Raw genomic sequence first — 25,910 nt, 5'->3', positions numbered from 1 at the left:
GTTTCTGCACATCTTTTTTAGGGGGACATGGAGAGGGAGCAACAGGATGGGGTATAGTATTTCCAGTATGGATGCCACTTTTGGAACATAACACAATGTATCACCCGAACACATAGAATAACTATGCTTGAGGTACAGTAGAACTAAAAGGAAAAAGAAACAATGTCTGTGAAAATCTAATTTCTATCTTGAACCCTGATCCTGTAATGAGATCTGCATGGGTGGACTCCAGAGGCCGCACAGAGCTCATTGCAGGACTAGGGCTTTGGTTGGTAGTGCAATGGGCTATGGAGTAGAAAACCCATTTCTTGCAGTGACTTTAGAATATGTGGGTTAGGCTTGTGAAGACTGGGAGTGCAGCAACAACACTGATGAAGGGGAGTTTAGGAATAGAGGAGCCTAGGTAAAAGAGACTATTACAAACTGTGCTCCTCCTCCAAAGGATCTATATTCCTAAAATCACTGTCAGCCCCCTTTGGGGATGTTTGGATAGGATTAGGAAGGGCCTCCTCATCACAGAATAGAATTTAAAAAAAAATGGTATTATTAATCTTGATACATTAATTTTAAAATCAAACAGCCAAATTCTGTTACACTGATGTTAATGACAACATTCCCATAGATTTAAATGGGTCCGTCTCTAGGATTTGTCTCAAACTGAATTAAAACACTGAAGTAACCTAAGAACAATTTATGTATCTAGTTATGACAAGGCCCATCACTTTAATACTATTCCTAGGAAAATGTAAAATACAAGACCACAGATCATATGCAAGCTGTAAAAATCAGAGTCCATTCTAAAGAACTATAACTTGATAGTAAATGGAAATGTTAATTAGCTTTCTCCAATTAGCCATGGCAACATGTGTATGTTTCACTACTAATAGTAATAGCTGTAAGATAAGCAAAATATTTTAAACTAACGGTTCTAATTCTAATCTGCATGGAACATTAAAATTTGTAGGTTAGAGGCATTTAGTGTAATGTTAAAATATATATATGAAAATATTTTAAAACATGTATTTAGTAGCATATCTATAAATGCAAAATATCTATCTTAAAGAGTTTAAACTTTTCTGGTCCATGAATAGTGTCAGTACATTTTGATAAACACTTCTGCATTGCTAAATATGCTGAAACTTTTTGATGAGCTGTGATAAGGGCGATTAAAAAGCATCTTTATATTATGGAAAATATTTTAGGTTTTTTTCTTTTTTTTTTAGAATTATATTTTAAAGAATGTTTAATTCAGTTTTGGGCACTTTTTAAACAATCATTTGGCACTTCAAGTTTTAAGTTCTTAGGCACAATGTGACAAAGTCAGTTTAGTTAGTCCTTCACCATGCATTTTGTAGAGCAGCTGGAATTCTGCAGGCAGCTGGTGGGACTCCTGCCACTTGGTAGTGAACTTTGTTCCTTTTTTATCGTAGTAATGGTATGGGAGGTCTTCCCTGGTGTTAGGATCAAATCCAAATGGCCAAAACCCATACAAGTGGATCTCTTCACATATTGCAGAAGCAAGAGTATACATAAGAATACCTGTGCTCAGTCGCTTGGGTGACAAATGTTTATTTTTCCAGTACCTGTGAAATAATAAGCAGAGGCTGATTCAGGTACAAATTCTGTATATGACGATTTATAAGAAAACAGGATGGTGGGTGGAGAATGTCAATATTCATAAGTGATCATATGAATAATATTAGGGTTACTATTCAGGTTAGGCCTTATTAAAACAGCATGAGTATAACATACTGTTACTGAAAACGCTATCCTTGCACAAGTTTATCACAGACTTTTTTGTGCCTCTCTGCAATGGTGCCCATTAGGACATTGGTTTGTTAGTCCCCAATCCTGCAAAGTATTCCCTGTCTGCAGAAAGATCCCTTCACTTTTGCAGAACCCCACTGACACCATCTGGGCTACACATGGGCTTCCGTTTGTCTATGAGGAGACAACTGCAGGATCATGGTCTTAGGGTTAAATTAACCCTTGTGCAGACAGCCATTACAAGGCTATGCACTACTTATGCCAGTATTATTGCATTGCATTTACAGTCTTCAACCTGAACAAGAGTGCCTAGAATTTAAACTACTCTGAACTGCAACCCTGCTTATGTCAAGTCACCTTGTTTATATGATGACTTTGGCTATAGGCTGGCTTATAATACTTACAGCAAAGGTTGATAGTGCTCTAGTGCTATATTCATTGTGTGATTCACTCTTGTGCAGTGGGACAGCACAAAACCCACGCAACCACTTACATCCCACTTATGCTGAATTAAATGCCACATTGACCTTGTGCTACTCTTTTGCACGGGTGGGAATTTCACCTTAAGGGAGCAATTGTGCTTCTCATTGAAGTCAATGGCAAAACTTCAATTGCCTTCAATGGGAGCAGGATTAGGTCCTAACCTTTAGACATTGTACATCAGGTGAATTGTGAATGAAAAATCAATAAAGTAGTTGATTAGTGATATATGTTTCAATGAGTGAAATACATGAAAAATACAAACCTGTTGACATGCTGCATTATATTTCCTGGCCAAGCCAGCTGGACCTTTAATTGCCCTCTATGCTCAACAAAGAAGTCAACCAATGTTCTTGTAACAGTTGCTGAAGTGTGGAAGAAAAAAGCTGGGATCCAAAGAATGGCCCCATCAAGCTTTTTTAAACTTAGAAAAAAGTTATTGCGATCCTGAATGGTCAAAAGATTGTTGTAATACTTTTCCAGGATGCTGGGATTGAAGGTTGTAAGGTTGGTTTTCCTTCCAACATCTTTTTGGAAAGCCTCAGTTGGAGCAAAGTTGCAACGAAAAACAAAATCAGACTTATCTATTTCTTGTCCACACTGACTCCCTGTAAGGATTCCACTATTTCCAACAACAGCACAAATGTTATAATGCTTATTCAAGACAGGTGAGACATCTGGAAGCAGTGATCTGAAGTTATTGCTAATAGAGAAAACATACTTATGGCTGGAATAATCATAATGCATCAGCTGTCCAATCCGAACACTATTCTTGGTCAAAGAAAAATTTTTTATTACATCAACATGCTGGAGAATTCCTTGCCTAAAATAAAATACAAAAAAAAAACCAAAATAAAACATTTCATTATATTTCTCTCCTTTATACAAAATAGAGGGTTTCTTTCTTATGTCATGATTGGTTTTATTTAAAACAACTGGAATAAAGTTATTCCAGCTGAGGGTTGCAATGCAACAGCTTTCAAATGGATATGAACTGACAAAAGTTGTGAGACCAGATCCTCAAATCTTTATAACTCCACTGACTTTAATGGAGGATGCTGATTTGCATCAGCTGAGGATCTGGCCCAGAATAATACCGACATTATAATACTTGATTAATTCTTAAGTTTGAGGCATACGATTGTAACTGTGTACTGTTTACATGGGATGAAATTCACTGCTGTGCAGAGCCTCAGCAAAAAGACTAAATCCTATTTAAACCCTAACTTGAGGGCAATGCCTGGGCCTTGTACTGATCCTCTGGATAGGAGTAAATTTTACCCATGGTAGTGAACAGAAGTGCTTTGGTGAGACTGGATAGCTCTCATATGCCAAGATGTACTTAAAACAAAATGAAGCAGTCAAGAATATTCAATTGTATTAACAGTAATGTAGCTAAATTTTTAATACAAGTGCTTCTTGTACCTCATTAAGAAGCTTTGAGTCACAAAACAAATGACATTCAACTGTCTCCCCTTACGTAAACATAATACCGTAATATCTCATTTGGACAAGCAAACTGGAATTTTTAAAAGGGCTATTATGAATCCTAAAAACACTCTGGAATTTTGCCTGCAGTGGATAAAACTAGAAAATGAACCATTACTGCTTTATTTGCTCATGTTTATGAAAAACAAACAACCTCTCTTCCAGCTCGCCATCCTCAAATGTCTAAGCATTAATGGAATCCCAGTGGGTACCCTAATTATGGTCTATTGCTAACAGACAAATGCAAGGCAGATCTTGAGGCATTAACTAACATCAACATAGAGGTGCAGCTGAGCTATTTATTTAAGGGTAGACTGTGCTGCAAGAGCACAGGCCATAGTGGTGGCACATTGTGATGTCATTCCAGGAACATCCAGGGAAGAACCACAATTTCCTCTCTGCTCCTCTCTGGCCCCTGAAGGGTTGTAATTTAGTGTTGGGCTATACCAGCCACAAATTATTTTCCACAGCCCCACACTGCCTCATCTGCTGTGTTGACTAGAGACCAAAGAGTAGAGGGAGTGGAGCCAAAGCTCACCACTTCTCCTATCCATTCCAAGGAAACAGTTAGTGGACACATTGCTCAGCTCTCTCCTTTGTGCCAAAACCCATTACCAGGTGGGCTGCATAGGGGTGTTAAGAAAGTTCTTACTCCTCTGCCTGGTTGTGTAATCCAAGCCACAATCTAGCCTTTAAAAACACTGGGCAATTTTCAGGCAAAATTTGTATTCTTATAATGTTATTGGCCCAGATTGTGGCATTAATCTCTAAGCAGAAATTTCCATGATCAAGATCAATGGCTAAACACATATATAAGTAAAGAAAGAAAGAAAGAAAGAAAGAAAGAAAGAAAGAAAGAAAGAAAGAAAGAAAGAAAGAAAGAAAGAAAGAAGACTGGCCCACCATTTACCAGCATTAGTATCACAAGTTGAAGAAGAGCATCAATGATAGACTAAAAAGCATTTCACCTAATATTAAATTCTTGCAAATGTTGAGTTTTGAAGAAATGAAGGGAACTGAGGAATAATTTCCATTGCCATGTTGTCATCTTGTTAAATGGAATTTGGTGAAGTTGAGGTGAAAATCATTATGGAAAGAATTAATTTTAATTGGATCAGAAATGTTTCCATCATGTTCTCCATGTTTTAGACAACCAGAAACAGCTATGGTTATAAAGAAAGAGCTAGTCTGCATTTTTACGGAATTACTGGTTGCTAATTGGCTGAGAAGTTCCACTAAAACATTTTTTTGTATTTTAATAAAGATAATATTTGATAAATTATATATTGATGCTTAATTTTTTTTAATTCTCTTGAAATAATAGCAAATTAATTATCATTTTGATAAACCTGGTCACATCCAATTAGTATAACAGTAATATTCCATTGCTGTAAAACAGCTTCTGTTCTTTAATGAAATAATAAATTACCCTAAGACAGTGATGTATTTTATTTTGTATATTTTTTTAAACACTTCACCTTGTTGGGAAATGTTCGGACTCACTCTTTGTCTCAAGAGTTCTGGCAAGTTACTCAGAGTTCAGTATTTATAATTGCCTGATTATATTTTCTAAATATAGACCAACCACAGGTACATAGGGAGAGGGATAATTGCACTACATGGGGCTAGACTAGAGCCCCATGCCTAAGAAAACAGTCCCTTGGTTTGATTCTCTCTCACCTTTGATGTAAGAATGCTGTTCTATTAAACGTCCATTTGGAAGGCTTTTCCTGCAGCTCGTGTGTCAAAGAATTTGTAATTGGTACAAATGAAGGGTCCAGAAACTTCAGTGCAAACTGGGACCTGAAAAATGAGCACGCACGCAGGTACACACACGGAATTAACAAATTGTTCAGGGCTGAGTTTAAAGATTCTGTCTGTTTTAGTGCGGATGACTTAATGGGCAGGGAACTAACTGAGCAAAATCTCCATTTCCCCCGTCATAGTCTGTTCTCCCTGTTTAAATCAATCTGAACGGAGGGGAAGAGAGACTTTACACATTTCTGTGCACTGCAGAATTCATAAAATGGCCGTCAAAAATATTACCGTGCTGGAATTGAAGTCAAATAGATGGGCAGGTTCAGAGCGTAAATCAGCACCACGGACAGCGATCGACCAGCAGGCAGTCTCCAGCAGCTAGCCCCGCTCCCTGGGCCTGGGTTATTATGATAAGAGGATTCTGCCTGTTCATTTCATCCTGCTTTCCTGTCTCTTTTCTCTCTCTCTCTCTCCCCCCCCCCCCAAGCCTCAGAAACTCCAGCAGTTTAACAACTCTCCTTCCCTCTCCACCAGAGTGTCCCGCATTTCTCTGAGGGATTTGGCTTGTAGTCTGCCCTTATTCAGAAAGCTCAGCACTGTAGGGTAGGGAAGGGAATCTCTCTTCATGTGTTCCTAAGAAGATGCAACGGGCTTTGCACAGGGACTGCATCAGCCAGCACACAGCGTTTTTACAAGGAGTTCCAGCCCCACCGATATGACCCAGACCCGTTCGCCTCTCGTCAGGCTCAGCCCCTCGGATTTCCGGGGGATGCTGCAGCGTGGTCCCCTCGGTACCCCCATCAAGTGCAAAGCAGAATCCAAAGCGCCATGCAAGATGGGGATCTGAGCCACTTTTTCTCTCTCTCCAGCTGAAGAACAGCAGGCTGGGGAGGAAGGAGAGCTGGGAACCGCTCTGGGTGCTGGGGGTCCAGAGAGCATCTTGTGCCCTGAGCCTGGAGCCCTCTGCCGGGAGTGGCTTTGCGCTGGACCCGGGGCTGGAATCTCCCTGGTGGGGGGAATTGCAAAGGGGGGAGGGTTGCAAGGGAAGACGTCTGGGGGGGGGGGGACTCCCAGCCTTTCCCCACCTCAATTCAGGGGACCAGGGCGCCTGCGCCATTAGCTCGCCCCCTGGAATATATATGAACCGGGCGTGGAGCCACCATGATCATCAACTAACATGAGCCTTTCCCCCAGGTCAGTCAGCAGCATCCTCCCCACCACACAGACCAAGGGGCCCTGTGGTTTTGGCCACTGGTGTGAGAGCCCAGAGCAGAGCGAGCACATCGATTGACACGCAGGGTATTGTTTCATTTTAAAAGCAACGATCAAAGGGTGCCTGGGCGAACGGGGAGAGCCAAGATGCAAGACTCCCCCCCCCCCCTCTCCCCCGTGTGCATCCATCTGCCTTAAAACGGAGCAAGAAACAGCAGGCACTTACCTGAATCCAGCATGGAACATGTACATTCTGGGCACCCCCGAGCTGGCATATCTGGGAGTGGTGAAGATATTGTCCTTTTTCAGGGACACGTAGCTGATGAGGGATAAGATCAGCAGAGCCACGCTGAGCATCACCAGCCCCAGCACACTAGCCACCCGGACCATTTTGCAATTTCTCATGCCTGGGAAAGCAATGGAGTTGCAAGGGGTGGGGTGGGTGGGGTGGGGGGATGGGATGGGGGAGAAGCTAGAGAAACCGGCCCATTGGCGTTACAGCGAGCGAGCTGCGATGGCGCTGTGTGTGTCGCGGGGGCGGGGGAGGCAACTCCGAGAGACAATCCGGAGCCACGGGAGCTGCGAGCGGGCACGAGGCAGAATTACAAATAAAATGGAGGGTTCGGAGCTGCAGGCGGCGCTGAAATGGCAGCCGGCTGCGCGGGGACGCCGCTGCCCCTCAGGCCAGGCCCGTTCCCGCCGGCGGGGCTGGGGGTAGAGCGTTAGCGGGCCGGGCCGGGCCGGCACCGGCGGGCATTAATGAACCTTAATCTCCCAAACAGCCTGTGGGGAGCGGCGCTAATGAACGTAGGAGCCACGGTGGCCACACGCTGCCTGGTGGGGCTGCATTCAGATGGGTGGGGAGGGATGCAGATAGCTGCAGGCCCCGCGCCTTCCGGCAGAACCCCCCACGCCAGAACCCCCCCTCACACCGCCCGAACCCCCCCCCGTTCCCCACGCCAGAACCCTCCCCACGCCCGAGCCCCGCTCACACCGCCTGAACCCCCCCCGTTCCCCACGCCAGAACCCTCCCCACGCCCGAGCCCCCCTCACACCGCCGGAACCCCCCCCCCCGTTCCCCACGCCAGAATTCTCCCCACGCCCGAGCCCCGCTCACACCGCCTGAACCCCCCCGTTCCCCACGCCAGAACTCTCCCCACGCCCGAGCCCCGCTCACACCGCCTGAACCCCCCCCGTTCCCCACGCCAGAACCCTCCCCACGCCCGAGCCCTGCTCACACCGCCTGAACCGCCCCCGTTCCCCACGCCAGAACCCTCCCCACGCCCGAGCCCCGCTGACACCGCCTGAACTGCCCCCGTTCCCCACGCCAGAACCCTCCCCACGCCCGAGCCCCGCTCACACCGCCCAAGCCCCCCGTTTTCCCCACGCCCGAACCCTCCCCACGCCCAAGCCCCCCTCACACCGCCCGAACCCCCCCGTTTCCCCACCAGAGTCCCCCCGTTCCCCACGCCCGAGCCCCCCGTTCCCCACGCCAGCACCCACCCCACGCCCGAGCCCCCCTCACACCGCCCAACCCCCCCGTTTCCCCTACCAGAGCTCCCCATTCCCCACGCCAGAACCCTCCCCACGCCCGAGCCCCGCTCACACCGCCCGAACCCCCCCGTTCCCCACGCCAGAACCCTCCCCACGCCCGAGCCCTGCTCACACCGCCCAACCCCCCCGTTTTCCCCACGCCCGAGCCCCCCTCACATCGTCCGAACCCTCCCCACGCCCGAGCCCCCCTCACACCGCCCGAACCCCCCCGTTTCCCCCACCAGAGTCCCCCCGTTCCCCACGCCCGAGCCCCCCGTTCCCCACGCCAGCACCCACCCCACACCCGAGCCCCCTCACACCGCCCAACCCCCCCGTTTCCCCCACCAGAGTCCCCCCGTTCCCCACGCCCGAGCCCCCCCACATCGCCCGAGCCCCCCCACATCGCCTGAGCCCCCCTCACACCGCCAGAACCCCCCCGTTTCCCCTACCAGAGCCCCCCATTCCCCACGCCAGAACCCTCCCCACGCCCGAGCCCCCCATACACCGCCCGAACCCCCCCGTTTCCCCCACCAGAGCCCCCCTTTCCCCACGCCCGAGCCCCCCATACACCGCCCGAACCCCCCCGTTTCCCCCACCAGAGCCCCCCTTTCCCCACGCCCGAGCCCCCCCGTTCCCCACGCCAGAACCCACCCCACGCCCGAGCCCCCCTCACACCGCCCAAACCCCCCGTTTCTCCCACCAGAGTCCCCCCGTTCCCCATGCCCGAGCCCCCCTCACATCGCCCGAACCCTCCCCACGCCCGAGCCCCCCTCACACCTCCCGTACCCCCGTTCCCCACGCCCGAGCCCCCCCGTTCCCCACGCCAGAACCCTCCCCACGCCCGAGCCCCCCATACACCGCCCGAACCCCCCCGTTTCCCCCACCAGAGCCCTCCCGTTCCCCACGCCCGAGCCTCCCTCACACCGCCCGAACCCCCCCCGTTTCCCTCACCAGAGCCCCCCGTTCCCCACGCCAGAACCCCCCCCCCCACTCCTCACACCCGAGCCCCCTTCGCGGTCGGAGAAGCCCCGGGCCGCCCGCCGGCCCCCAGGCCGGGAGGCCTCCTGCATTCAGAACTTCCCCTGAGAGTCCCCCGCAAGAAGGGCTTGTGGGGTTCAGTTTTTAAAAAGTATAATGTGCTTCTAGGAGCTCTGGCACAGCGGGGCAAGTGTTATAAGGAAGGCTGGTGGAGCAAAGGGAAGCGAAGGAGTCAAAATTCCCATTCACACCAACTATTTCTCCACTTACAACACTCAAATGTGCTTAGGTTTCAGATGAAATTTGCTCAGTGATTTGTTTATGAAGCAGTTTAATTACATTTAATTAAAAAAATAATTAGGACTTATAGTACGTGTTAAAGAATGGGATGGTCTAGACAGTATTTGGTCCTGCCATAAGGGTAGGGGACTGGACTCGATGACCTCTCGAGGTCCCTTCCAGTCCTAGAATGTATGAATCTATGAATCTATGAAAAAGTAGCCAACTGCTACATTTTGAAATAGCCTTTGAAGTCAACATCTGTTTTTAAATTGCCCAATACCTCTAAAGGGTCTTTGTAAAATGCTTGCCCATCTACAAACAGTGTGTCTAAATCCTGTACTACATACATTACAGACTCAGTCATCCAAAGAGCAAGTAAAGTCTCATAAACACAAGATATACATTTTTCATGAATAACCTTTAAATAAAAAGGTTTGCACACACAAAAATGCATTAAAATTGTCTTAAGCAATCATGCAAAGGTCCAGTTCTGCAAATCCTTTAGCAGGTAGTCACACTGAAGTCAATGGCCTATGTGTGTGAATTAGGACCACTAGAATTCTCAGAATAGAGCCCCCAAAAGCCAGCAGAATTAATGTGCCTTATTAGAGGCTGGTCTTTAAACAATGAGTCTACAGCTACTTACACAGATTATACAAATGCAGTATTAGGGAGACCCTTTAAAGAGCTCATTTGCTGGAGGTGGTTGCTAGCCCAGTTTCACTGCTAAAAAAAAAGGGGGGGGGAGCAAGAAGTGAAGAATAAAGAACAATATTGTCAGACACATAGGTGAACATAATTTGTTGAGGAAGAGTCAACATGGTTTTAGTAAAGGGAAATCATGCCTCACCAATCTACTAGAATTCTCTGAGGGTGTCAACAAGCATGTGGACCAAGGGGATCCAGTGGATATAGTGTACTTAGATTTTCAGAAAGCCTTTGACAAGCCAAAGGCTCTTACGCAAAGTAAGCTGCCACAGGATAAGAGGGAAGGTTCTCTCATGGATTGGTAACTGATTAAAAGATAGGAAACAAAGGGTAGGTATAAATGGTCAGTTTTCAGAGTGGAGAGAGGTAAATAGTGGTGTCCCCCAGGGGTCTGTACTGGGACCAGTCCTATTCAACATATTCATAAATGATCTGGAAAAAGGGGTAAACAGTGAGGTGGCAAATTTTTCAGATGATACAAAATTACTAAAGATAGTTAAGACCCAAGCAGACTGCGAAGAGCTACAAAAGGATCTCTCAAAACTGCGTGACTGGGCAACAAAATGGCAGATGAAATTTAATGTTGATAAATGCAAAGTAATGCACATTGGAAAGCATAATTCCAACTATACATATAAAATGATGGGGTCTAAATTAGCTGTTACCACTCAAGAAAGAGATCTTGGAGTCATTGTGGATAGTTCTCTGAAGACATCCACTCAATGTGCAGCGACAGTCAAAAAAGCGAACACAATGCTGGGAATAATTAAGACAGGGATAGATACTAGGACAAAAAATATCATGATGCCTCTATATAAATCCATGGTACGCCCACATCTTGAATACTGTGTGCAGATGTGGTCCCCCCATCTCAAAAAAGATATATTGGAATTGGAAAAGGTTCAGAAAAGGGCAACAAAAATGATTAGGGATATGGAACGGCTTCCATATGATTAATAAGACTGGGATTTTTCAGCTTGGAAAAGAGATGGCTAAGGGGAGATATGATTGAGGTCTATAAAATCATGACTGGTATAGAGAAAGTAGATAAGGAAGTGTTGTTTACTACTTCTCATAACACAAGAACTAGGGATCACCAAATAAAATTAATAGGCAGCAGGTTTAAAACAAATAAAAGGAAGTATTTCTTCACACAACGCACAGTCAACCTGTGGAACTCCTTGCCAGAGGATGTTGTGAAGGCTAAGACTATAACAGGGTTCAAAAAAGAACTAGATAAATTCATGGAGGATAGGGCCATCAATGCTATTAGCCAGGATGGGCAGGAATGGTGTCCCTAGCCTCTGTTTGCCAGAAGCTGGGAATGAGCGATGGGATGGATCACTTGATGATTACCTGTTCTGTTCATTCCCTCTGGGGCACCTGGCACTGACCACTGTTGTAAGACAGGATACTGGGCTAAACGGACCCTTGGTCTGACCCAGTAGGGCCGTTCTTACATTCTTATGGAAACGCCCTCCTAAGCCACGTCTGCGTGTCTAGGTCAGGGTTGGCCAACCTGAGCCTGAGAAGGAGCTAGAATTTACTAATGTACATTGCCAAAGAGCCACAGTAATACATCAGCAGCCTCCCATCAGCTCCCCCACCCGCTCCCAGCGCCTCCCATGCACTGGCAGCCCCGCCGATCAGTGCCTCCCCTTTCCTCTATGCACCTCCCAATCAGCTGTTTCGTGGCATGCAGGAGGCTCTGGGAGGGAGGGGGGAGGAGCGAGGGCACTGCAGGCTCAGGGGAGGGGGTACAAAGGGGTGGAGTGGGGGCAGGGCCTGTGGCAGAGCCAGGGGCTGAGCAGTGAGCACCCCCTGGCACATTCAAAAGTTGGCGCCTGTAGCTCCAGCCCCGGAGTTGGTGCCTATACAAGGAGCCGCATAGTAACTTCTGAAGAGCCGCATGTGGCTCCAGAGCCACAGGTTGGCCACCCCGGTCTAGGTGCTGCAATATGAAAAATCACCTACCATGAGAATGAGTTAAAGAGGAACATCCTTCCTGATCTAAGGGAGAATCTGTTGACTGGGGTTGGCTCAATGTGATTTCAACACAGATTTTTGTATGTGCCAGGTGCTTGCCCAATACCAGAAGAGCAGGCCTCAAAGGCAACCCTTCCAGTGGATCATCCAATGTCACGTTTATAAAGTTATTCTCATCCCATTCAATTAAGTTAGGGTCCCTATAGCCATGGGCAGGGAGTATAATAGGCCAAGGGAGGCTAAGCCTCCCCTTAGCCAAGCCTGGCCCCACCCATGCTGCCTCCTCTCCCCCAAGCCGAGGGCAGCTCAGCTCCTGCTGGAGCCCAGCAGGTGGCTGGGGCCAGTGAGCAGCCCGGCACGGGGGCAGGCCCTATGGCACAGAAAGAGACTGGTCCTTCAGGCATCAGTGTAAAGACCTGAGCCCTGCAGGATATAGTAACTCCTGGCTATCTATGTGGCTTTAGTGGAGGCCAGAAAGGCTAATAAAATTAGGAAGTAGGGCTGCTTAGGAAGTAAGGGGTAGACCTATTTATATGATTTCTTTGTCCTCTGGTCAACTCTCCTATTCTCTGCCATGGAATGGGTAATGTCCCCCACCCTTTGCATGCCAAATCAGTCTTCCAAGACTAGGCGATCCCAGTGCAAAGCAAGCTTACACATTCAGATATTATGGTAATGAGGGCCATATAAATATCTTGACAAACAGATGAAGTCTTCTGGGACTTTTGCACCCCCACAAGGCCAAGTGTCTCCTGGGCCTTAGGACCACATAAAAGTAACAGTATTTATCTGTCTTAGCATATCTCTAGCACTGCTTTTGGGCCTCATACAGAAAATATAGGACCATCCCTTGATTTTTATACAGAACTCCCACTCTCGTTAACAGAAGTTAAAGAGTGAGAATAGAATATTGCTCATAGTCTTTTCTACACAAACATTTAATTTGTGGCAAGCTGGAGTTTAAATCTATTTCCATGTTTAAAGCAGAGTAGATCAAAGCAAACTAGGGAACATTTAGTGTGTAGTAGCAGGGTCCCCAAGGACACTCGGAGAATGGCAGGCTAGTGTGGGGTAGAGTGACACCCCAGCTTGCCGCCAAGTGTTTGTGTAGATGTGCCCAAGTAACGCCTATTCCTTCCACAAATTACCCCTGAAAAGAGTTTTAACATGATATTACAATGCATTTTAAATATTTAATTCTTGGAGTTCCAGTGAAAGTTATGAGTGAATCAGATGTGGTTATCACAAGTCAAGTAGAAAACATGAAAATCTTTACATAGTATTTGTGGTTCAATCAAAGAGGCTTTTATTGAATTATGCACATGTATGCTGCCGTATCTATAGTTCCTTCTGCATACACTGCCTCATGTTGGCTCATGGAAAGCATAATTATTTCATCAGTTGTTTTAATCATCATCTTCTATGTATGTGAACAACGTGATGCCACTGCAAATGATTAAATAAAGCAAATATGTTGTACATTTCCAATTTATGTACAAACAATAGTTCAGGAGGGAAGCACATGTTAATTCAAGGTGTTAGCTGCAGCAGTGAAATCAATGTCAGTGCATTCTGAGTGGTCTGTGGTACATAGGCAAAGAAGATTTTGTAACAATTGGTAAACCAAGATACAGAGTAGGATTTATTGTAAGTGACTTATGATGTTATCTGAATGCCAAACTGTATAGTTAGTACATCCAGACTGACATCACACTGATGCCAAAATATCTGGAGATTGCAGGACTGTTGAAACACCGAAAACAGTTCTTTTCAAGGACTAAGGTAATGAAGATAATGCAGCCTACAACTATCTACACAATATTTCTGTATAGCGTATCTATATGAACCATGGGACTGAGCAATGGGACTGTATCCAATTGCACCTATGGGGGGAATTGTACATAGGCAGAATTCAATCATTTTAACTGGGATTTGATCAGGATAATGGGGCTAACAGAACTAGTTTTGCAAAAAGAGCTATGGGATCTTTGATCATCTCCAGAAGAAGATTGGTTTTCTTTCATCCTAAAAGCAGCAACTTCAGCATCACTACCCCTTACCCTTGAACTTTGTGTACTGACAGAGTGAGGGTCCAATTGACATTCAGGGAAAAGAGTCAGTTTCTGACGCACCAGTATGAGTTCTTGGAACCACTTAGATTATCACTGGAAGTCTCCCATTGAAATCCTAACCAGATTCAATCCTTTTTAACATGTGAGATCTAAGGAGATGGCAGTTTAAAGGTTCTTGGCTACAAATATTTAAAAGGTTGGATATCGAGTTATACCAAACACCACTTTAATTTTTATTTCACTTGTATGAAACACCCCAGTCTTTACAAAGCCACAGACTAGTTTCAGGATACCGCGCTGTGCATTCGAACAAGTTTGCAGTAGGAAACAAAGGCAGTTTTTCCTTCAGATTCTTCAAAGATAGCAATATGTCAGTAGCCCCCAGAGAGGTTGAAAGTAAATGAATCAGTGCTAGAAAGTGAAGGATATCATCTGCACTGAATGGTGAAAGGGAGTCCTGAACAGTATCTTCATTGATTTTTCTGTAATTGACAGAGAATCTTGGTTTGCCTTAGGGCTTCTAAATGGAAGAAGTGGGGAGGCCCAGGTACAAGAAGCTTCCTTTGCTAGAATCTGTGAACATTTCTCTTCAATTATTTGTCTTTTTATACCATGCAGCTTCGAACAAGGGACTGGGGTGATAAACTTGGAAATTTCATTATTCGCTGAGTGTTTTGCAAAGTGCATTTAAAAAAAAAAAAGATATTCGTGATTTAACATTACAGAGAATCCCTTCATCCTTTGTAGTAGCCATGAAAACCTTGGTGTCCATGATGGCTAAAAATTCTTTGCTGTTAACGATGTGCATTGATAAATGTCTGCTCTAATTTGCCTATGCTCAGTAGAAATATGGTAGTAATACCCTATAGGAATTTAGTAGGAACTATTGTCTTGGCTACATTTGAAACTCTCCAGGAGGTGCCTGTCTTCCCTATGAAATCTATTCCATTCATAATTTACAGCCATCATTTAAGGGAATGGTTCTGAGTGTATTCCTAACTCTTGTTAGTCAAAGCTCCTGGCCATTTTGGATCAGACCTTCAGAATACATAATTTCTTTGGGAAATGTAGTTATGAAAAGAGGGAATGCTGCTCCTTATTGAATTCAGTCTGAATAAAGCAAGAACGTTAGAATAACGACAGAATGCAGGACGGGTTTAAGGCATAAGCACTTTAGGTCTTCACCTAGGGCTCCGAAATCCTGGAGTCAGATGACTACATCAGAATCACAGTTTTCATTTAAGTCTTGAATCCTCATTGTTGTGAAGGAAAGCTTGAAAATGTCACTTGAGTGTACCTGATGCAGTGATCAGAGTCTTCAGAGAGCACGATACGTATCTCTGTGTTGTGGTATGCCTAAGGCCTTGATTTCCTTAATCTGGCCTTGAAATATTAAATTTGGAAGTGGTACAACCTGCATATTTATTAGGGCTGTCAAACAATTAAAAAAATTAATCATGATTAATCACGAGATAAAAAATATCACTATTAATCACAGTTTTAATCACACTGTTAAACAATAATAGATTACCAATTTAAATTTATTATAAATATTTTTGATGTTTTTCTACATTTTCAAATATATTGATTTCAATTACAACACAGAATACAAAGGGTACAGTGCTCACTTTATATGATTATTTATTATAAATATTTGCACTGTAAAAAAGATAAACAAAAGGAACAGTATTTTAAAATTTGTGACTGAAGTCCTTGGGGGAGAACTGAATGTCTCCTGCTCTGTGGTTTTACCCGTATTCTGCCATGCTGATGACAGGTTCTGCTCGATAACGATCCAAAGCAGTAGGGACTGACACATGTTCATTTTAATTGTCTGAGTCAGAAGCCACCAACAGAAGACTGATTTTCTTTTTTGGTGGTTTGGGTTCTGTAGTTTCTGCATCAGAGTGCTGCTCTTTGAAGACTTCTGAAAGCATGCTCCACACCTCTTACCTCTCAGTTTTTGGAAGGCACTTCAGATTCTTAAACTTGGGTTGAGTGCTGTAGCTATCTTTAAAAATCTCACATTGGTACCTTCTTTGCGTTTTGTCAAATCTGCAGTGAAAGTGTTAAGTCGAACAACATATGCGAGACTGCCATAACACAAAATATATGGCAGAATGTGAGTAAAACCACAGAGCAGGAGACATACAATTCTATCCAGGAGTTCAGTCCCAAATTAAATTAATGCTTTTTTTTTTTAAGAAGCATCATCAGCATGGAAGCATGTCCTCTGGAGTGGTGGGCGAAGCATGAAGAGGCATATGAATGTTTAGCATATCTGGCATGTAAATTCCTTGCAATGCTGGCTACAAAAGTGCCATGCAAACACCTGTTCTCACTTTCAGGTGACACTGTAAATAAGAAGCGGGTAGCATTTTCTCCAGTAAATGTAAACAAACTTGTTTGTCTTAGCAATTGGCTGAACAAGAAGTAGGACTGAGTGGACTTGTTTTACATTATTTTGTTTGAGTGCATTATGTAACAAAAATAATCTACATTTGTAAATTGCACTTTCACAATAAAGAGATTGCACTACAGTACTTATATGAGGTGAATTGAAAAAGTACTATATCTTTTGTTTATCTTTTTTACAGTGCAAATATTTATAATAAAAAATAATATAAAGTGACCACTGTACACTTTGTATTCTGTGTTGTAATTGAAATCCATATATTTGAAAATGTAGAAAAACATCCAAAAATATTTATAATACATTTAAATTGGTATTCTATCGCTAACAGTGCGATTAAAACTGGAGTGATTTTGAATTTTTCTTTATTTAAAATTGTTTTTGAGGGATAACCAGGGGGCCTGGATAATCTCCATCCAAGAATATTAAAGGAACTGGCACATGAAACTGCAAGCCCAATAGAAAAGATTTTTAATGAATCTGTAAACTAGGGGATTGTACCCTATGACAGGAGAATTGCTAAAATAGTTCCTATTTTTAAGAAAGGGAAAAAAGTGATCCAGGAAATTACAGGCCTGCTGGTTTGACCTCAATTGTATGTAAAGTCTTGGAACATATTTTTGAAAGAGAACATAGTTAAGGACATAGAGGTGAATGACAATTGGGATAAAATACAACATGGGCTTACAAAAGGCAAATCATGCCGGACTAACCTGATTTCCTTCTTTGCGAAAATAACTGAGTTTTTAGACAAAGGAAATGCAGTAAATCTAATCTACATGGATTTCAATAAGGCATTTGATACAGTTCCACATGAGAAATAGTTAGTTAAACTGTAGAAAATGGGGATTAATATGAGAATTGAAAGGTGGATAAGGAACTGGTTAAAGGGGCGTCTACAACGGGTCATGCTGAAAGGTTAATTATCAGGCTGAGAGAAGGTTACTAGAGGAGTTCCTCAGGGATCGGTCTTGGGACCAAACTTATTTAACATTTTTATTACTGACTTTGGCACAAAAAGTCAGAGTGTGCTAATAAAATTTTTGGATTACACAAAGTTGGGAGGACTGGAATATCATACAAGAAGATCTGGGTGACCTAGTAAACTGGAGTAATAGAAATGGGATGAAATTTAATAATTTAAAATGCAAGGTCATGCATTTAGGGACTAATAATAAGAATTTTTGCTATAATCTAAGGACTTATCAGTTGGAATTGACAGAGTAGGAGAAAGATCTGGGTGTATTGATTAATCACGGGATAACTATGAGCCGTCAATATGATGTAGCTATGAAAAAAAGCTAATGCATCAGGTGGGGTGTTTCCAGTCGAGCCACGGAAGTATTAATACCATTATAGAAGGCATTGGTGAGACCTCATCTGGAATACTGTGTGCAGTTCTGGTCTCCCATGTTTAAGAAATATGATTTCAAACTGGAACAGGTGCAGAGAAGGGCTACTAGGATGATCTGAGAAATGAAAAACCTACCTTCTGAGAGGAAACTTAAAGTGCTTGTCTTGTTCAGCCTAACCAAAAGAAGGCTGAGGGGAGATATGATTGCTCTCTATAAATACATCAGAGGGATAAATACCAGGGAGGGAGAGGAGTTATTTAAGTGCCAGTGTGGACACAAGAACAAATGGATATAAACTGGCTATCAATAAGTTTAGGCTCAAAATTAGGCAAAGGTTTCTAACCAGCAGAGGAGTGAAGTTCTGGAACAGCCTTCCAAGAGGAAAGTGGGGGCAAAAAACTTAACTGGCTTCAAGACAGCAGGAGGCCACGTCTACACTGGAAAAAATGTGTCATGTTAGAAAATGTGTAAACTACATGTTTCCACTAACATGATATTGAATATGGTTTCTCCTTTAGGGAAACAGAGGCATTCTGTTAGATTGGTTAGGACAATGCCATGGAGGGCCTTAAAGATTAGATCTGAGACCTTGGCTTTGACTTGTTTTTCTTTGGGGAGCCAGTTGGTTGGGTGGAGAACTGAGCTGTTACATTCTTGGAGACTAAACTTGTCCTCCCACCAGCACTCTATTTTCTTTATTCTTTGTACCTGCAGCACCCTTAGCATGTGAGCTCCTCAGAGCAGGGGTCTCTTTATGTCTGGCACACCAAATCCTGTCCTTTCCCATTATAGGCATGGAATACCGTGGATATACGGGAAGAGGACTGGGCTTTCAGCAGCCTGTGAATGGGATCTGTATTCCCTCTGTGCTCCTTATACACACTTGGGTTTGGGAGCAGGCCAGTGAAGGACCCAGATCTAGAGCTGATGGATCCACGATGGCTTCACCAGATGGTCTTCCTTTGGCAGACAGGAGGCACCTTCCCTGAGACTCCAGTCCTGAGGTTGCAACAGTAGCCACAGAGAAGCCTGGAAGGAGCATTGCTTGGCCCAATCCTCCATGCATCTCCCCAGTGCATGCTCTGACTTCTCAAGCCATATATTGAGGACTGGATTTGCCCCTGTTGTACAGCATCATGTAAACATATGCTTCTATATAAATAACAATGATTCTCTTCAGGCTGAAAGCAGGATCAGCTGATGGGCTGGATGGTTTTGTAGATTCATTTACATGATCAGTGTCAAATGCAGAAAAAGAATTATACAGGCATTTGCTTTCTGTCTAGAAGACCTTTCAAACCAACACAATCTATATTATTTAACACTGAAATATGAGTTCCAAATTGTATTTCAACAGTCCGTAAGGCAAGGGCCCTTAAAAGATTGGGTAGTATATCCCTCCAAAACAATTTTAAATAAAGAAAAATTCAAAATCACTCCAGAAAAACAAAATCCAGACATGGCTTACTTCACTGTTCATTAATAGACAGCAGAGTACACAGAGGCTGACACTATTTTGGCCACCTGCAGCTTTCCAGATCTGACATGACCTATGCAGTCACTGAGCTGCCCGTGCAATTTCTTTTAATGAAAAATGGAGTTTAAGCTACAGGTATTGCTAAGAGCTCAGTCCTGCACTGCTGAAGTCAGTAGGAGTTTTGCTATTGCCTTTAGTGGGAAAGGGATCTGCACCTATTACAATTGTTAAGTTGCATTAGCAGCGTATCCAGTGTGAAGTAACTGAGCTGGAATGATGGGTGCTGGGGAAATGACTGGTAGCAGATCCCAGAGGAGCTACATTATTATCATTAGCTCTTGACTCCTGAATCGGCAGTCAGATAGAATAGTACCTGAATTTTCCTGGGACTTCAGACACTCCCCGAGGTGAGAGGTTATCTCAAAGGGCAAGGACATTTTAAATGCACTAAACGGCTGTGAGATGGAGGGGAAGTACATGGACAAAGGCCTTCTCCATCCAGGGCCAGAGTTAGTTCCTACTTAAAGTGTCCTGGAATGCTAGAGTGCTGCCAGCAAGAACTTACGAGTGTATTGTATAGGAGTGAAGACTCACAACATACAGACAAGACATTTGATCCAGAGGTCACAGCAAAGGGTTCACCTGTTGAAGGAGCTCTCATTTTGTGCCTTTGGGAAAAATCACTTGATCTCTTTGATTCTCCATGAACCTAGCTATAAAACTGGATACAAAAAAATAGATCTTCAGTGAAAGCCAGAGACTATAAGACCTACAGTATCCTAGACAAATAAAACTGTGCCTAGCACAATGGGATCCTGGTCCATGACTAGGGCTTCTAGGGGCTATGGTAATACAAATAAATAATAAAAATATAATAATCAAAGCTGTGGACCTACATAAGAACCATGCAGCAGCTGATTATATACTATTTCTAATAAATGTGCAAGCCACCGCCCTACACAATCTTACCATGCACATTCCTGACATTAGCCTAGCTGACAATAAGAAAACAGCACCCAAAAGATCTTTATAAGAGAATGTTTACATTCCCTATTACTGATGCTAGAAAAACTAGTTGAATAAAAGGCTTCAAATGTAACCCGGGACAGGGGCAAGGTTTCAAACCATCCAATAGAAGGAGAGGCAAGAATGTATCAACAGAGAAGAGAAGAAAAGGAAGGTGTGCTACATAAAAGAAAGCAGTAGCATTGATTTACTTTGAAGTTACACAGAAGAAACACTCACTGGGTTGAGTGTGCACTTAAGAAAGGTCCCCACTTTTTGACCTATTCATAAAAATGGGACATAGTCTTTATAACCCTACAGGAAAGTTGTGCTTTGAAGATCTGCCCTACTAAAACGAACCTTTTCAGTGCTAGATTCCCTGTTTTCCCCCCTCCTTTGAAGCTTATGTTTCGGGCCCCCAAACTGTAAGGGGGGGTCTTGATCTGATTGACTGCACTGAAAATAGTTTTAAAATCTCTTTAAAAGCCAACACTTGTGTGTCTACTGGGGTGTGAAGCTCTATGAATTTATTATCAGAAGCATTCATTATTCTGCCTTATTTTGCTTTGACCACTAGTTTGCCACTTTTCCATGTTCAGTGAAAGCACATTCCCTTGGGGAAGAGGTAAATAAAGAAGCACCTGCTGCTCTAATAATTGTCTTCTATTAATAATGGACCAAATCTTGAAGTCCTTCAGTCTTGTGAAAGTCAATGTGAGTCTTACATGGGTAAGAGCTGAGTAAAAACTGAGTTAGAACCTGTGGATCTGGCCTGATATAAATGAAAAAATAAGAATAATGAAATGTGATCTGAAAGGCCAAACCCTGTCTCCACTGAAATCACTGAGAGATTTCAATGAGACCCAGATTATGGCCCTACATGACTATTCTGCCATGTGGAATTTGGCTCATATCTCAAGGAACGTGGGTGCTCCAAATGAGCCAGCTGCTATGAGAGAAGATAGATAACTTGGACCAGAAAAGTGCCACTCATTTTGCTGTCTAGACACTGAAATGCTTTTAAAAGAAGGCCTATCAATAGGCTTGGAAGGATTAGATTTTTACTGATAAATGTGAATTTCACCATACACACACACTGATAAAAATATTTCCATCAATAATAATGGAAATTTGCAGATGGGCAAAGTAAAAAGAATGCTGCTTGAGAACTTAGAGTTTGATGTAAGGATATTTACTTTGCATATTTTGACATGTGATGTTGACAATTCGTGTTTTAAAGGAAAGGGAAACAGAGAACAGATGCTGCTGAGCTGCCCAAGACCAGTAGGAGGCATTGCAAAGCAGGTGTATGTATTTACAGTGCCTCACTCTCTTAGGTGCTTTGGAAAATTCTACCCCATATCATGTAGAGAAAAAGTTAAGTTCTCCATAGGGCTTTTGTCTTCACTGGAAAATTGGGCCATATTAAAATATTTTATAAAGCTTTAATTTTTTTAATTTCAACATCTACTGTAATTAAATAATTATTGTCTCTTCCCCTCTATTGTCTGCTGACCTCCCTATTGTCTGACCCTCCCTATTTTCCTGCAACTGTGAAAATTTACAGAGATAAAAATAAAAAGCTTAAAAATAAACATCTGTGTTATTTGTCAAACTTACAAAAAAATAAAAATCAAATTCTGTCCAGCCTATATATACACACTGACACCTCTGACAGCCTTGTGAAGCCCAAGCAAAGGGTCTTGATACTGAGAAACTCTGTGAGGCCTGGGTGGAAATCATGAAGCAGAAGTGGGAGCACTCTGGAGCCTCAGGGCAGCAGAAATCTCCACTCCACTGGGGAGAATAATCGAATGATCCACATTGTCCCAGACTCACCAGATCCACTTTCTCTCTTTCCCTGACCCAGCCTGGTCCACCCACAACATCACCTCTATGGCAATGTGGAAAGAGGCTCCACTGAGCTGGTCACCTTCTGCGTGGGCTCCTGGCAACGTGCCTCCTCCACCACAATGGAAGTGCTCTACTTCAGGTGTTGTTTGGGACTACAGAACAGAATACAGAATTTATTCTTAAGTGCATCCTTGCTGTCTCCTATATCCCTAGCATCAGGCTCAGAACATCCCTACAGATACATTTATTAGGAAAGGTACATTTCAAAATGTATTTCAGTGAAATGAAGGACACTTACCTTTTTGTGACTTTATTATGTATAATAATTTCCATGGCTTTTCTTATTTGTACTCTTCTAACAGTTCATAATAGCCCAATAATCATTAAGCTCCACACAAGCATCCCAGTTAAGGGAAGTCCCACAAATTGTTAATGTTTGCCATTCCACAGACAGGGTGGATGCAACCTATCGTCTTAGCAGGACAGGATGTAAAAAGAAATGAACAATTCTGATGTGCCAGTAACAAAAAGAGCACTGTGCATGCAATTATCTGTTCCATTCACATTTGATATGAATGCAAGACAAAGGTTAATTAAATAGGGCTTTACAAGGGATCTGAAGATTTGGTAGGTGAGAATTATACAGAGAAATAAAATCACTGTAACAGGGAGAGAGAAAAATGCTCAAGGGGACATTACCAAATTGCTAGTGGCACTTTTAGACAAATTAACACCAAGCTGGTACTCGCCACCTCAGCATCCTAACACCCAACTTCTCATGTTTATTTTGAACTACTGTGGGATTGATCAGCTAGGTACCAGGCAGCAAGGATGGCTTTACTCTGTAGACAACTGCCTATGGAAGCAAAATGTTTAGTGGGTGTTTATTGTGTGAGTGACTGAATAGTATGAAGGACAGACATTTCCTAGTTTGCCTGGGGCAGCAAAAACCCTGGAGCTGCGGTGCTGTCAGACAGAGTCCTCTTGGGATGGGGCTACTGCAGAGGAAGGCTTCTCTGACTCTTTTATTCCAAGTAAATGAAACGATGGTAGATGAATATCCAGGACAGTTGTACTTCTAGCCCATATTATGGCTTTTACCTTGCTCTGCATATGGACCTGGTTCCTTAATAGTCCATCTCTCCTGCAGGGTGAATTCCATTGAATAACACTGAGCACCTTGTAAAAGCTCTTTCTTTTCCTGCAGGACAGCAGAGATTTTATAGCTCCAGCCTCGTATTCGAGGCGTGTGTATCCTGTTCTGCTGTTACCTTGTATGCTGCCTATATTCAGGACCTACAAACAAATGCACTAAGGATAGTTTCCTGTGTAATTTACTCTGGGTCCACACTGGACATATTTTAACATCCTAGTGTGTCTGTGGCAGAATAGACCCAGCAGTGAGAGTGGAGACAGACAGACAGACAGATAGAAAGACAAACACTCACAAACCACAATCTTTTCCAAATCAAAACTCTTCCCCTTCTACAGCTCAGGCAGTGTGACCCACTGTCCCCTGAGACTGGGACCAGCATTCCCATTCTTTTTCCCCCTCTTACCACTCCTTCCTTCTCCTCTTTTTATCCACACCCCTCTTACCACTCCTTCCTTCTCCTCTTTTTATCCACAACCTCTGGGTCCAGTAGATTAATGAACCCCAGTGGTACTGGTTTTCTAGTCATTTAATCTCAGACAGGGAAACTGAACTGTGGGCCTTGGGACAAGTTGCGCAACCCTCTCCTTGGACCTGGACAGGTAGTAAAGCCCAGCACTTTCAACAGCTGGGAGTGTTTGCATATGGCATTTTGGTTTAACCCATTCTAGAGATAGAATCCAGCCAGGCAGTTTGTATCCACATCTAAATCTGGATGGGAACATCACCAGTGCATGAATGTTTGGATCTATGGTTTTGATATAGGCCTGATATTAGTTAAAGGGAACATTGGGGCTGCCTCTATTGCAGCTATTAAAGAGGCATCAAAAAAAGATCGATTTCCCACTTGATGGACAGGTGCATTGTACCAAGTATCAGGGGGTAGCCGTGTTAGTCTGTATCCACAAAAATAACGAGGAGTCCGGTGGCACCTTAAAGACTAACAGATTTATTTATGCCCAAATAAATCTTAGTCTTTAAGGTGCCACCGGACTCCTTGCTGTTTAGGTGTATTTTAGGCAGCTCATCCTGCATCAGCAATTCACCTCAGTCCCTTTCTAGACAGCCTGCTTTCAAGGGATGAGAGAGGAGCTCGGCCTTCATGACCTTTCAATCCTGAGCCCATCTGCTGAGACTTACCTGTGTTGTTTTCTGTGACATGGTCACTTCTCTGCCAGACACTGGACTGAGCCTTGCCGTCCCTCTTTATTTGCAATTTATTTTCCCCATTTTTTTTTAACATTCTCTTCCTACTCATTTCTGAGTGAGCCCAACCTTCCTGCTTACCTTTTATGAACTGAATGACATGTGTCACCATTCACTGCACCCTATTAAGTAGCAATGGGAAACCTGAGCAACAAAAAAGCTGGTGTTTCCTCAAGTGCTGCTGTATAATCCATGTTAAAATGAATGCTGAGCTAAATCCACCAAGCTGGGAGGTCTTGGTCATGTATTTTGGACAGTCTAGCAGCAGAACTCTCCGCAGAGTGTCCAACAAGCTTCACGGAAGAACCACATTGAAACAGTAACATGTGTTATTCTGTTTTTAAAGTGAATAGCACAATGGGGCCCCAATCTTTGGATGGGACTTGCAGACATTACTGTAATAAAATAATAATAATGCATATAAATATCAGGTCACATTATTTTCCCACATTGTTATCTAAGTTAACTAACTGTGTCAAAGGGTTGGATATGTTGTAGTTTACTCCCACTGATTCTCATCACACAAATTCTGAAGCCCTCACTTTGGGGAAGGGGATTGCTGCCTACAATGGAAAAACTCATAGGACAACTTCTGGGTGGGTTAGTTCCATCAGGTTCCTCTCACAGAGTTTCCTCTGAATTCTTCTGCCAGGGGATTTAGTTTGTCCTCACAGGGGACCCAGGGATCCAACTCCATGGATCCACGGAGATCTCAGAGGACCTCATGTGGTCCACTAGAGGCACAGGGACATCTGCTCATTGGTCTGGAGAACTAGTTGTGTCCTACATTTTTATTCAGTCTGGGTAAAGATGAGTGAAAAAAAAAAATCTAAGTAAAGATTTCAGGATTTAAGCCAATTATTTTATTGATTGATTTTAAAATAAAGATCCCACCAAAGCATGTGGGGCATTGTATGAGAAACTTTCAGTGCTCAACATTGGAAGATGCCATTACCATTCCCCCCAAGCCAAAAACCCCACAGCCAAACCCCCAGTAAATTAATAATGTCTAAAAATCCAAAAGACAAACCTTACTCCAAGCAGAGTTTTGACTCTGAAAAGGGAGAAGAGCCAGAGGCTCTGTGAAGTCCACTAGGGACTTTGCTATTGTTATGGATTTGATGTGGAAGGTTCTCAGATACTATGGGTATGTCTACACTACGAAACTAGGTCGAATTTATAG

At 43.6% G+C, this 25,910-nt stretch overlaps 1 protein-coding gene across 1 annotated transcript; it reads right to left on the bottom strand.

Annotated features, from left to right (window-relative positions):
• Positions 1-1,300: 1,300 nt before the first annotated feature.
• Positions 1,301-7,110, bottom strand: ST8SIA3 (ST8 alpha-N-acetyl-neuraminide alpha-2,8-sialyltransferase 3). Its single transcript, XM_065406879.1, has 4 exons — positions 6,932-7,110; positions 5,416-5,538; positions 2,513-3,070; positions 1,301-1,583 (listed from the first exon to the last, which is right to left on the bottom strand). Exons 1-4 carry the CDS (start codon positions 7,108-7,110, stop codon positions 1,301-1,303), a joined length of 1,143 nt encoding a protein of 380 aa, XP_065262951.1.
• Positions 7,111-25,910: the final 18,800 nt, after the last annotated feature.

This window comes from Emys orbicularis, chromosome 6, assembly GCF_028017835.1.
Source record: "Emys orbicularis isolate rEmyOrb1 chromosome 6, rEmyOrb1.hap1, whole genome shotgun sequence".
NCBI classification, from domain to species: Eukaryota; Metazoa; Chordata; order Testudines; family Emydidae; genus Emys; species Emys orbicularis.
Note: the sequence above shows the minus strand (reverse complement) of the source record. Positions and strands in the feature narration are given on the sequence as shown.